We start from the raw sequence: 13,219 nt of genomic DNA, 5'->3' as shown, positions 1-13,219 counted from the left end.
CTAAATCCCGTAAAATGTTGGGTTTGGGGGGAATGCAGGGTTATTAGGATTAAACTGCGTTCACCCGGCGACATTTCGGTCGTTGTTTTATCCCTTCTAGCCACATCCCTTTAACACGGTGGCGCCGCTAGAAGCCGCTGTGGCTTCGTCCTTTCTGTACGCGTTTCAATCTCTGATTGGCTCTTCCATCCACGACAGACAACAATCGGTCCAATAAGCGCCCGATGGGTGGCGCCACGTCACGATACAGCGAGCGAGCTCTCAGCCGTTGTTCCTTTTTTTTGCCGCTGTTCCTAAACCAGCTCGATTTTCTCTTACCACAAATATACATTGAATAGCACATGCGCGAGCTGGTCTTGGATCAGTTCTGAATTCTGGGCGCAGCTGAAATCTCCTCCCCGGATGCCACAGAATCCGTAATATTCAGTCAGTGCCACACGTTCAGTTTTTTTGGGGTTGTTCATGGTTCGGGTTTGCGAGAGGAGGATGAAGTTTTTGGTGGCAGTTACGTTAATCGTCGGCTCGGTGGTATTTCTGCTCTTCCCGAGCGGATCGGAGGCGGATGAAAAGAAAAAGGGCCCTAAAGTCACGAACAAGGTACAGAGACGCCGCACGACTGTGCAATGCTACATTCACTGCAACATCCTTGCATCTGAACGTTAAAAATATAGGTTACAATTTGCATTTGAATCCGAATCAAATGTGGCATTCACATTGAAATCTAGCGTTCCAGGTTCCTGGAACTTGATTCTTATTGTTGACATTGGAAGCGCGTGAGTTTTTTATTGCATTAGAATGAACCCTTTGATTTTGTGCAAGACATGGGCACACACACACAGTAAATGGATTTTCCAGAAATAATGTATTCCTATGTGCCATTTACATACTCGGTGATTTATATAAAAATAAAATATTTGAGTAATGTGCAATTACAGATGCGATACATTTTGCTTTAATTCATGGCAATAATTTGAAAAGCCTGCATGGTGAACCGGTTCATGCGCCATTACGCAGCACTCTTGTTCTGGTTCCAATGGGTTGGGCTCAAATCTGCACGTGATGTTTTTTCAGGTTTTCTTTGACGTACGGATTGGAGATGAGGATGTCGGGCGGATAGTTATTGGACTGTTCGGGAAAACTGTTCCCAAAACGACAGAAAACTTCCTTCAGCTGGCCACTGGAGAGGTAAACTTGTTTTTTCGCTATTGTTAAGCATTCATCATTAAGTGAAATAAATGGACTAACCAATGCAAATTTGAATCTTCAGAAAGGATTTGGTTATAAAGGCAGCAAGTTTCACCGAGTGATCAAAGACTTCATGATCCAGGGAGGAGATTTCACCAGAGGCGATGGAACCGGAGGTACCACATCTTGAAATGCAGCTTCCTTTATTCTATTGTGTAAAATAAAGCTTAAGATGTATTGTTGTGACATTTATAACCCATCTGTCTGTTTTTATTCAGGCAAGAGCATCTATGGTGACCGCTTCCCAGATGAGAACTTCAAGCTGAAGCATTATGGTCCTGGCTGGCTCAGCATGGCCAACGCTGGCAAGGACACTAACGGTTCCCAGTTCTTCATCACAACCGTCCAGACACCATGGTTGGACGGCAAACACGTCGTCTTTGGCAAAATCCTGGAAGGGATGGTGAGCAACTCTCCATTTGTTCCTCATCACTTAATATAAATATTGTTCATTTGAATTATTTTCTGAATAAGGTCATTGTACTAATCTCATGTCATTTTCTTGCTCTCTTAAAGGATGTGGTCAGAAAAATAGAGAGCACTAAGACAGATGGACGAGACAAACCTCTCAAAGACGTCACCATCCACGACAGCGGCAAGATCGACGTGGAAAAGCCATATGCCGTACCCAAAGAGTAAATTAATTTTGGGGACATTACAGGACTTTGGGGTAAAGGGGATTTGAATTCATTCGGTGCCACCAGTGTATTAATGGAGTTCGTGTGTGTGTATGTGTGTGGGCTCAATGAAGCTCCGCCCACTCGTGGGACCGTCAGGCACCAGTCCTGGTTTGCAGAGCGGCACATCCTGGGTCCAGTCCATAGAGGCATTCCGCACGGTCAAATTTCTGACCCGCTACAACCTGATTTTGTAAACACACGTTCAATAAAGATCCAGGTTTTCTTAAAAGCTGTTTCGTGTTTTAAGTAATTGCTTTGTGTTGATGTACTTAAGAAAATAAAAAAGTCAGTGTTGTAGTCTTCATTTAATAGAAATACTGTAAATAAAAAGGCTTAAGTTGGTTAATGGTACAATCAAAATTACATTTCTCAGGGCACTAATATCAATTAGATCTCCTGAGGAAATGTCTAGGTCACATTTCATCCCAAAATATAAAAAATTGTAAAAGAAAACAAGTTTGAACCACAAAGATATTTCTGCAAAATGACAATTTCATATCAATACACAATTATTGCATAAATCTTCACCCAAAAGATCCGTAAACATCCAGTGTAGTATTTCAATAGCTTGCTTTCTTAAAGGTTTCAGTCGGTATAATACTGTGATATGAACTGGTTAACACTGAACTGATTGAGTTGATATACTCGGAGACTCGGGCAGCAAGCTAACGTTGCTTCTGCTGATGGTAATTGTGGGAATTCTGGGATGCACGGGCAGCTCCGGTACACAGGTGAGGCCTGCTGGAGCACTGAGTTTACTCTTTTTAAAACTCACTTTGACATCTCTTGGGTACAAACCCTGCAGGACACCGGCCACCACTATATCAGGAAGATCTAAAGGAAATAATAAATAAATGTTTCAAAGTGATTTGGATGTAAATGGAAATCTCTGTAAAGAGGAAAATCTCAGGATTACCAGAGCTGGATTCACACTGGTATGGGTCATCTGAGAAACCGACTACTTGCTGATGAAACAATTGAATCCTGTAGGAAGATATCAGATCAATATAATTGTTTTCTTTAAACAATGTTGGAATTTATTTATGAGAAAGTTAACTGATGATTTTTCAGGTGTACCTGTAACACTGCTCTTGAGGGTCATCTGACTGGCTTTCACTGAAATATGAAAATGAGGACATTAATAAGTTTATTAGATTAATAAACCTGCACGCATGCGTGACTTATTTAAACTGTGGTGAAACTTATAAAAGCAGATACAAACTCTAAGCTGCAGTTCTTGGTGGCTGCATGAAAATGTTTGACCTGCAGGAAGTCCAAGAGCTCTTGAGGAACGATTTCATTTTGAAACAATATGACCTGCAATTAAAAACAAATAATAATTTAAAGCTTTAGTGTAAAATATTATTTTGTGGTTTTTTTTACTATTTTGTGTATGCATATAAAGTAATATTAAAGAATATAGATCACATAACCCAACTTTATTACGTCACGTGCATGTATTTAATGTGCTTCTATTTCGTAAGTAACATGTAGCAGCAACAGTACAATTTATGAAATGAATATAGTTGCAGAAAATAAATAAGTTTGATACACTATCCAGAACATAAGCAATCCAATCCTAATCTACAGGAATGTCGAGTTTCAGCAGCAGGTGAGGGCGGCGCGCATGCGTAAACACGCAGAGCTCACCTGGATGTAGTCCTCCAGTTCATGTCGTCTTTGCTCCAGTGGTTTGGTTCGCAGGTGCTGGTTTCTCTTACTGGGGAAATCAGGAGCTCGCAGGATCTTCTTTAGCTTTCTGTGAAGCGTCTGAAATTCACTGTGTCGACGTAAAACAAAGTGCTTCCTTCCGTTGAACAGAACCTCCAACCTGAAGAGCTAAATATATATAGCATATATGTCAGAAAAGCAGCCCAATAAAAGAAATATACTCCAAAAATCTAAATCATCTATCATCTCTATGCCAAAAAGTCATATTTAGTGTAAGAGTTTGTCTATAGTTAATTTATTTCCAGCAGAGGGCGCACGCGTGTCTCTAACTTAAGAGTTTAACTATGCGCCCTCTAGAGGTCTGATGTCGTCATAGCACTTACAAATCACTCCCCATTAATCAAATGCCTATTTTTCATTATTTCATCATCATGCATTCAGCAATCTAAAGACAGGTCACATGGTGTTTAATAATACGTCATCAAATCCATAAAAAAATGACCATGCATGCATGAGTTACTAAATACGTCTTGCCTTTTGTATTACCCTTGTGGCTTTATGAGTTTATACAGAGGTTGAATGCACACAGGTGTGCCAGCAATTCAGGTAAGATCACACCCTGCACCTTTGAGTAATACAGAGTGCTTTTAATAAAACACACAGGTCTCTATTGTCACAATCACAATGAAATGTCACGCCAAGCCAATGTTTATAAACCTTCCAATTACATCAGCTGATAAATCAAATTGTTTTTAAAATTTCTTAGGCTAAAAATTTATCTTTTTCATGATCTGTTATTTGATTGGACCACTTGAATTTTAGATGTTTTACACAAACCAGGATACAAATGCAAAGTAACCATATTATTATTCTTTTAGAGAAGAGAGTTGCAGGATTTAACATGCAGAGAGTGAGGTCATGTGACGAGGTTGCATGCTGCTATCTGAAATGTATTGTTGCATAATACATTTCACATTCAGACAGTGGTTTTCAGAGTATATACTGTGTAGTATACAGTATGGTGTACACTATATCATGTGTGGGGTGGTGGGGTTTAGGCCACACGAGTCGGAGCAGATCTGAGAACTTCCAGCTTCCCGTTTTCCACCCAAGACAAAAGAACGCAGAACATTCATTTCCCTCTGTGAGCTCAATCTTTCGCTTCTCGACATCAGAATACCTTAGATATTTTCTGGCTTAATCAGAGAGGTAGAAAGCAGGTGGGAAATAAAAATTATTGTCTCTCGAGCGTGTTTTGACAAGTCTGTGTATAAAAATTTCTACTACACGATAATAGGAACTGTTAACTGCACTATAAAAAAATGTTATTTTACTTAAATTTGAAACAATTTGACTTAAAGGGGACATTTCACATAACTTTTTAAGATGTCCAATAAATCTTTGGTTTTCCAAGAGTATGTGAAGTTCCAGCTCAAATACCATATAGATCATTTATTATAGCATGTTAAAAATGTCACTTTGTAGGTGTGTGCAAAAATATGCCGTTTCTTAGGTGTGTCCTTTTAAATGCAAATGAGCCGATGAAATGCAAACACTGATCGTCATAATGGTGGTTTGTTGAAATTGAAACTCGAATGTGCTGTCAATTATTCTCTCTTTATCTCTCTCTCTCTCTCTCTCTCTCTCTCTCGTTAATTTATTTAATTTTTCCTTACTTTTTTTGGTTGTTTATTTTTTAATGTGGGCTGATCACATTGCAATGTGATCGTTCTGAGATATAATGCAATGTTTTTCAGATGGTTGGATAGTGCAATTTAAGTGGCGTATTGTTGTAATAACGTCCCCTTCTGACATCACAAGGGGAGCCAATTTTCAATACCCTTTTTTCACACGCTTGCAGAGAATGATTTACCAAAATAAAATAAAAAATTTCACATTTTCTAGGTTGAAGCACTGTGGACCCAATTATCGCACTTAAACATTAAAAAAGTCAGATTTTCATGATATGTCCCCTTTAAACAAGTCATTTCAACTTTCTTGACTATGGTGAGAAGTTAAGGAGTAAAAAAATAAAGTTGAATGGGGTTATGTTATTACAACTTTATTTTTATAACTTCTAAATAGTCACAAAAGTTAAATAACTTCTTAAATTTTACAGTATTTACAGTTTTTCACTTTAAAGGAAAACACCGTCGTTTTTCAATATTTTACTTTGTTCTTACCTCAATTTAGACGAATTAATACATACATATATTTTATCAATGCGTGCACTTCATCTTTGCACAGCGTGTCGTGAATGGTCTGGCCCTATTCATATTGTTACTGTGCGCCGAGGTCGAAGTGCTGTAAACTAAGTGCTCTTCCGCCATATAATATAGTTCTCATTTTGCTTAAAAAATCGCCACATTTTATTTTGTGTCTTTAAATACGAAAAACATGGAAGTGTATGGTGGCTTCTTGATTCATCCCTGTTTGGATCCTAAGGAATGAATGGGGCTAGGCTAAATGCTAACACATTCACGATGTGCTATACAAAGATTAAGTGCATGCATTGAATAAAGATAGATATGTATTCATTTGTCTAAGTTGAGGTAGGAACATAGTAAAATATAAAAAAATGTGGTGTTTTCCTTTAAGTGAAAAATTTAAGTTGAGAAAGCTTACATTTTTTAGGTGTTACCAATTGAAGTAATTTTTTAAGTAGAACCAACTTTCACACTTTTTACAGTGCAGCTCTCATGTGTTTAACTTTAATTCTCCTAAGCAACTTTAGGAGAAACATCTGAGACTCTAATATTTCAATAAGACCACTGGGAACTCTCTCAAATCTCCTAGAGCAACCTGCGAGCAGTAAATATATCCTCTGGGAAGCCTTTGTTTTGTGGTTAAAGTGAGTTAGCTCGGGAGGGTGGAGAACATTCCAGGCTGAGCTCCTGGTTGACACACATCAGTTTTGGTCAGCAGGGCCGAACTGCGTGCTGTGTTTTTAGGCTCATGAGGACTCGATTTAGACTCAAATCTCTCTTATAGAGCTTTCATTGTTGCTGATGTGCATGGCTGGATGTTTTCGCCATGATGAAGACCTCTCAAACACAAGTCACTCCATTCAGCTCTCACATTAGCTTCCGGCTCTGACCTCTGAACTTCGGTTCTTCTGAACTTCGACTGAAAAAATAAAACCTCAGGGAAGTTCACGCAATGTCAAATATATCACAACTGCTATGACCGACTTGTGTAAACAGAATGTGTGTGTGTAACAGGTGTGTATGTGTATGGCATTACAGTTTTGACTGACATCAGCATGTTGGTCAGGATTCAGCTGAGATTTCGCTCTTCTGCTTTTAGCATAGCACGCACAAACAGTTTAAATCTAGACAACTAGTAAAATATCAGCACTGTGTTGAACTTTGGTCTGATAAATAAACCAAAGCACACTGGAAGACACTGTGTGTGTAATTTGAAAACACAGCAGCGACTCTCTTCCCTTGGGTTTTGGCTGAGTTGTTTCTGCCTGCAGCTGCCTGACCTTACAAATAAAGGTTGCTTAAAGGGATAGTTCACCCAAAAATAAAAATCCTGTCATCATTTACTCACTCTCATGCATGTTTTAACCACATTTTTTTTCCTGATAAACACAAAGGAAGATATTTTGAGGAATGTTTGTCACCAAACCGATCATGAGCCCCATTCACTTCTATAGTAGGAAAAATAATACTATGTAAGTGAATGGGGCTTATGAACAGTTCGGTTGGTTCTTCTATGGTGTCGCTGCCAAAATATGCACTCTTTTGTGTGAAAAAAAATGAATAAATCCAGAAAAACAGCGGCTGATCCTCACAGGCAGTGTCTTAACACTAAAGGTTGTCCAAAACCTTTCACACCAAACATGTCCTGTCATATTCTCTCTCATTCCTAAAAGTAAAGCTCAGTGCTAAAGGCTGCTCTGGTGTCAGTACGTTCTGTTGTGTTCTGGTTTTGTGGACTTTTGACACTAGAAGAATTTGTAACTGTTGATAGGTCAGTAGTTATAAAGTCCATTAAATAAATGTGTGCTTGTATGTAGGTTTCAAATGCTAAGTTCAATAGATGCTAACTCCGCTGTCGCGGCTGACTTTTTGGTTCCCCTCAACGAAACTCAAGATTTCCTCAGGTGGCGTGCGGTGTTGTTGAAAATAATGCTTCTGTTGGTTTGTTGATGGCGAAAATTTTGAGTTTTTATTGTTAACATCACCGGAAGAACCATTTTCGTTTTTAGTCACCACCTTTCATGTTAACTACTGGCCGTGCGAGCTCGCCAAAGTCTGTTGTTTGTAAAATCGTTGTTGTTTTTGCTGAAGTTGAGTAAAGACATAGTTTAATTGCTAAACTACAAGTGAACGAATTTTTATTAAATTTTAACGACGACCACAGGAGTCTTACCACCCCCAAAATCTGCTTGAATGGACAAAGAATGTGAAGCAGCAGTATAGCCATGTAGTAGATGTCTGCATATATTAGAATGTGTGCAAAATGTAATGTAAATGTAAAACAATAAAATAGTTTTGAATTGAATATTTTTGTTTTTAATCTAAAACTTGTAAAGGTGTTTAGATACAAAACCCTTTGGTTAAAAACAATTGATATCTTGTAGCCAATCTTGGGGTTATTAGCGATATTCTGAATAAAGAGTGTTATTTGGTGTAAATAGTGGTTTGTTTTTAATATATTATCTGACTTTTCAGAAGTAGAATATGTAGAGGATATGGCAAACAGATTATCCTGAAAGATTCAGGTCAATAACTCAAAAATAAAAAAGTTATAGCAAAAAAAATAATAATTTTCATGATTCAGTCACACATTTTCTTGAATTTTAATGAAAAACATGGGACAAAATAATTTTCGAGTTTCAAATGGCCAGTATTTTGTTATTCTTGAACCCATAAACATGATCGTGGTCTCAATTAAAAGCGTTTTTTAGGCTCTTTTTCTATCTGAACAACTAGTTTTAGAAAATTTTAGCAACATACCTAATGCCAGGTTAAAAGTGACAACAACGCTGTTCCAGAAAAAAACAAAATTAAGCATAGCCTACTACAGAAAAATAACACTTAAATCTCAAAACACTACCTCAAATCACTTTATGTCACTGATGGTCTTCCAAAACGTTTTTCAAAGTTTTTCTAACATAACAACAAAGCACGCGACGCTCGTAGCGTGAGGTATTGAACAAACAGCGCATGCGCACGCAATATACTATTCCCCTTCTTCGGTGAACGGGTCTGATATTTGCAGATTGACAGTTCAGGGAATAAAAATATATGGAATACAGGAAAGTGATGAAGAAATAATACAATGTTTTATTGAAGCAAAGGGAAAACTATGCGTGTCTTTAGTGTCTGTTTGAAATGTAATGTAAATGTAATGTATGTAACTGAAAACATTTCGACACCGTTGTCATTAAAAGATATGCAGTATGCATAAAAAAGAAAAAAACGAATACAGAAATATTCTTAAGAAGACACTGAATTGATTATGATTTTGCAGTGCCAACAACAATTGTAGTAACTTTAAAAAAAGAAAAATATTTTAGTGGAAACAATTAAAAAAAGTTCAAATGAAACGTGGAAAAGAAAACAACATGTTCTTCTGACCAGATTGCTAAAGTAATTACCAGAGCACGTCAGAAGAATTTTTACTGACATCATGAGGATCAACATATGAATTTTTAGTTACACGTGCCTGTCAAACTTACTTTGCGCAACTTTCCGGTCTCGTCCAGTTCCCTCATGAGAGACGGAATAAAGACCTCGATGACTGGAGACACGCACTGATGATCCCACATCACGCAAACAGATCACACAGACTCAACTCAACATCCACGAACCGGATCTGCGATCACTGCTGTTTGCGTGTGTGGACTGATCACTCCAGAGCTCCTCCCCCAAACACACACCCACACAAATCACAGACTAAACACGCGGGTGTGTGTGTGCGCGCGTGCGTGCGTGTGTGTGCGTGTAATTTGAATCTGTGTGACCCCAAGATACCAGTCATTTTTGACCTTGTGGGGATCATTTTAGCATGAGATAAAAATGAGAAATTACATAATGTCCTGTTGACTGTTTGAAAATGTGAGAATAAAAGTTTAAACAGTAACAAACTGTAAAACCCCATTGGTCTCACCAAAGACTTCAGTTTTTCCAAGCATTTAAATTGCAAAACATTGTCAGTCTCACGATGTAGAATGAAATCAAATGTGGATTATGAAATTTGCATGAGATAATTATATTTTTGAGTTCTTGAGCTATTTGCATAACAAGTTTGTCTTAAGATCACCTATCATTTGTACATGCACATGCACCTTTATTAAACCAATAAACTATTGGGGAAGATATTTAAAAGCACACTGATGCATTTTTATCATGGATTTATTTGTGCAATAAAGTACTACAAAATGCACAGTATGCAAATCTCTGGATAACCTACCTGTGGCATTTTTTTTGTATAGCCGTGGTATTTATTATTATGTTATTACCATATCATACAGTATATCATATTTGTAATGTGGCACATATGCAAAACATGACATTTCTTGCCAAATACCATTGTAATACATTTTGACAGTGTTTGTGGGAAACTGGTTATGCTTTATCATATATATAATATTATTGATCTATCTATAATGCATTAAAGGGGACATATCATGAAAATCTGACTAGATGTTTAAATGCTATAATTGGGATCCCAGTGCTTGTATCAACCTAGAAAATGTGAAAAGATCAACCCAGTAACTTAGTTTTGGTAAACCATTCTCTGCAAGCATGTGATAAAATAGGTCATTGAAATTTGGCTCCCCTTGTGATGTCAGAAGGGGGAAAAAACGCCTCTTAATCTGCACTATCCAACCACAGCACTCCCATTTAGTGCAGACATCAACTGATTTGCATTTTAAAGGACACACCCTCAAAAGCACATTTTTATATTCATAATAAATTATCTATATGATATTTTGAGCTAGAACTTCAGATACGTACTCTGGGGACACCAAAGATGTATTTGACATCTTAAAAACGTCTTCTGAGATGTCCTCTTTAAGTCATTGTTTGGACTTTATTAATCTGTACTGTATATTAAATCATTTCAATCATTGCTAAATAAAGTTCACAGTTATATTTGGAAACAGCAGTAGACATCATTTCTACATCTAAACCCGATGCTCATACCTTCTGAATGGAGACTAAATCACATGATTTCCTGTGTCACATGACCATTCATGCATTACTGCTGACTGAATACACTTCAGGCTGAAGATATTACACATTCCTGATGCTCATATTCACTTTCACAACACTTCAGATTTAACATTTCATTTGCTAATTCAGTCAACCAGTTTGTTATACCTGAATGCACAGAGCAGAGCCATGAAAACCATAACCATCAATTTTGTAAGGGACAAGTATCTCTTTAATAAGGACTTAGTACGCTTTTTTAAAACCGTTCTTACCAAAATGATTAATCATTGCAAAAGACCTTTATCTTAATAAATTACATACACAGCAGCAAACCAGCTTTGCTCAAAGTTAAGGTACAAAGTTATCTTGGTCCCCTTCAAAAGCCAATTTGTAAAAAAATTGTTTAGAAGTTAAATGATTAATGATTTTATTCTCATAAGCCTTTGGTGAAACATTAAATGAGAACCGATGCATTTAACACAGAACAAATACTGAAAGGCAGAAGGTTTAAGAATCACTTCCTTCATGTTGTGACTGGGTTTTGTTTCTGTTTCAAATCAACGTTGTTACCACGCATGATACATACACATCTCAATTATGATAAACTAGCAGGTACACTGTAAAAAGTGAAAGTTGGATCTACTGAACTTAAACAAATAACTTCAATTGCAATTAAAATATGTGAAATAACATTTCAAATATGTGTTCGGTGCATCATGTGAACTTACAGTGGTGTGAAAAAGTGTTGGCCCCTTCCAGATTACGTCAGACTTTTATGTTTCAGATCACCAAACAAATGTAAATATTAGTCAAAGATAACGCAAGTGATCACAGCATGCAGTTTTGAAATGAAAGTTTTATTATTAAGGCAAAACAAAATCCAAAACTACATGGCCCTGTGTGAAAAACTGTTTGCATAACTGGTTGGGCCACCCTTAGCAGAAAAAAACTGCAATCAAGCATTTGCGATAACTTGCAATGAGTCTGTTACAGCGCTGTGGAGGAATTTTAGTCCACTCATCTTTGAAAAATTGTTGTAATTCAGCCACATCTTAGGGTTGGAGCATGCACCGCGTTTTTAAGGTCACAACACAGCATCTCAATAGGATTGAGGTCAGGACTTTGACTAGGCCACTCCAAAGTCTTCATTTTGTTTGTCCTTCAGCCATTCAGATGTGGACTTGCTGGTGTGTTTTGGATCATTGTCCTGCTGCTGAACCAAAGTTCGCTTCGGCTTGAGGTCACAAACAGATGGCCAGACATTCTCCTTCAGGATTTTTTGGTAGACAGTAGAACTCATGGTTCCATTTATCACAGCAAGTCTTCCAGGTCCTGAAGCAAAAAATTTTTACTTTTAGGCCAGACATAATGGGAAACACACCTTCCAAAAAGTTAAACTTTTGTCTCGTTAGTCCACAGAGTATTTTCCCAAAAGTCTTGGGGATCTTCAAGATGTTTTCTGGCAAAACTGAGACAAGCTTTTATGTTCTTTATGCTCAGCAGCGCTTTCATCTTTCCATGCAGACCATTTTTGCCCAGTCTCTTTCTTATGGTGGAGACATGAACACTGACCCTGACAATGCTTTGGATGTTGTTGTGGGGTCTTTTGTAACCTCTTGGGTCGTCGCTGCGCTCTAGGGGTAACTTTGGTCAGCCGGCCACTCCTGGGAATGTTCAGCACTGTTCCATGTTTTCACCATAATGGCTCTCACTGTGTTTCACTGAAGTCCCAAAGCTTTAGAAATGGCTTTATAACCTTTTCCAGACTGATAGATCTCAATTACTTTTCTTTCTCATTTGTTTCTGAATATCTTTGGATCTCAACATGATGTGAAGCTTTTGAAGACTTTCTACTTCACTTTGTCAGGCAGGTCCTTTTAAGTGATTTCTTGAGTGCGAACAGGTGTGGCAGGAATCAGGCCTGTGTGTGGCTAGAGAAACTGAACTCAGGTGTGATAAACCACAGTTATGTGTTAACACTTATGCTGCGTTCCAGAGCCCATCCAAACCAGTGGGACTTATCCTTCCTGAAATATCCTAGCTCCTACTTTAAAGCGTTCCAGGCATTTGAAGTGGAACGTAAACAGAAAACATGGACGACCGACCGGTCTTCTTAAGGCTTGTACAGACTACATGACTTTTAAACGTCGGTCCGAACTGTGCAGTTCACACTACAGTAAAACATCAAGTTAAACATCTAAACAAAGTGTTCTGGAGCCATTATATAGAAGCGCTGCATGTCGCTAAGTAACTTGGTATACTTTTACCATATCTTCATGCTAACAGATAATAACGACATAATTTCACGCCATAATATAAAAAAACAAGCTGTGCTAAAATTACAGTGTCTAAAACAACCCTACAAGCAGAGAAGGACCATTTATAGTCTATTCCTTGAAGTTTTCCTCTCACGACGCGAGACTCTATGGGCGCCGACATTGTCCTCCGACT

At 37.8% G+C, this 13,219-nt stretch overlaps 2 protein-coding genes across 2 annotated transcripts; one reads left to right on the top strand and one right to left on the bottom strand.

Annotated features, from left to right (window-relative positions):
- The first annotated feature begins 304 nt into the window (after positions 1-304).
- On the top strand, positions 305-2,154 carry ppib (peptidylprolyl isomerase B (cyclophilin B)). Its single transcript, XM_065291425.2, has 5 exons — positions 305-597; positions 1,072-1,185; positions 1,268-1,361; positions 1,464-1,648; positions 1,762-2,154. The coding sequence occupies exons 1-5, from the start codon at positions 463-465 to the stop codon at positions 1,882-1,884; spliced, it is 651 nt and encodes a 216-aa protein (XP_065147497.1). The 5' UTR covers positions 305-462; the 3' UTR covers positions 1,885-2,154.
- Positions 2,155-2,211: 57 nt separating this feature from the next.
- Positions 2,212-9,444, bottom strand: snx22 (sorting nexin 22). Its single transcript, XM_065297770.2, has 6 exons — positions 9,289-9,444; positions 3,576-3,764; positions 3,148-3,242; positions 3,003-3,041; positions 2,842-2,909; positions 2,212-2,759 (listed from the first exon to the last, which is right to left on the bottom strand). The coding sequence occupies exons 1-6, from the start codon at positions 9,376-9,378 to the stop codon at positions 2,542-2,544; spliced, it is 699 nt and encodes a 232-aa protein (XP_065153842.2). The 5' UTR covers positions 9,379-9,444; the 3' UTR covers positions 2,212-2,541.
- Positions 9,445-13,219: the final 3,775 nt, after the last annotated feature.

Source organism: Paramisgurnus dabryanus, chromosome 23, assembly GCF_030506205.2.
Source record: "Paramisgurnus dabryanus chromosome 23, PD_genome_1.1, whole genome shotgun sequence".
In the NCBI taxonomy this organism is placed as follows: Eukaryota; Metazoa; Chordata; class Actinopteri; order Cypriniformes; family Cobitidae; genus Paramisgurnus; species Paramisgurnus dabryanus.
The sequence above is the reverse complement of the archived record's forward strand: the minus strand, read 5'-3'. Positions and strand labels throughout refer to the sequence as shown.

Excerpts from the sequence above, each read along its gene's own strand:
- ppib (XM_065291425.2), top strand. The coding sequence starts at position 463 with ATGGTTCGGGTTTGCGAGAGGAGGATGAAGTTTTTGGTGGCAGTTACG. Across the intron at positions 1,186-1,267 it reads TTCAGCTGGCCACTGGAGAG|AAAGGATTTGGTTATAAAGG; the intron begins GTAAACTTGTTT and ends TTGAATCTTCAG. Across the intron at positions 1,649-1,761 it reads GCAAAATCCTGGAAGGGATG|GATGTGGTCAGAAAAATAGA; the intron begins GTGAGCAACTCT and ends GCTCTCTTAAAG.
- snx22 (XM_065297770.2), bottom strand. The coding sequence starts at position 9,378 with ATGTGGGATCATCAGTGCGTGTCTCCAGTCATCGAGGTCTTTATTCCG. Across the intron at positions 3,765-9,288 it reads AGACCGGAAAGTTGCGCAAA|CTCTTCAGGTTGGAGGTTCT; the intron begins GTAAGTTTGACA and ends ATATATATTTAG. Across the intron at positions 2,910-3,002 it reads CCTCAAGAGCAGTGTTACAG|GATTCAATTGTTTCATCAGC; the intron begins GTACACCTGAAA and ends ATCTTCCTACAG.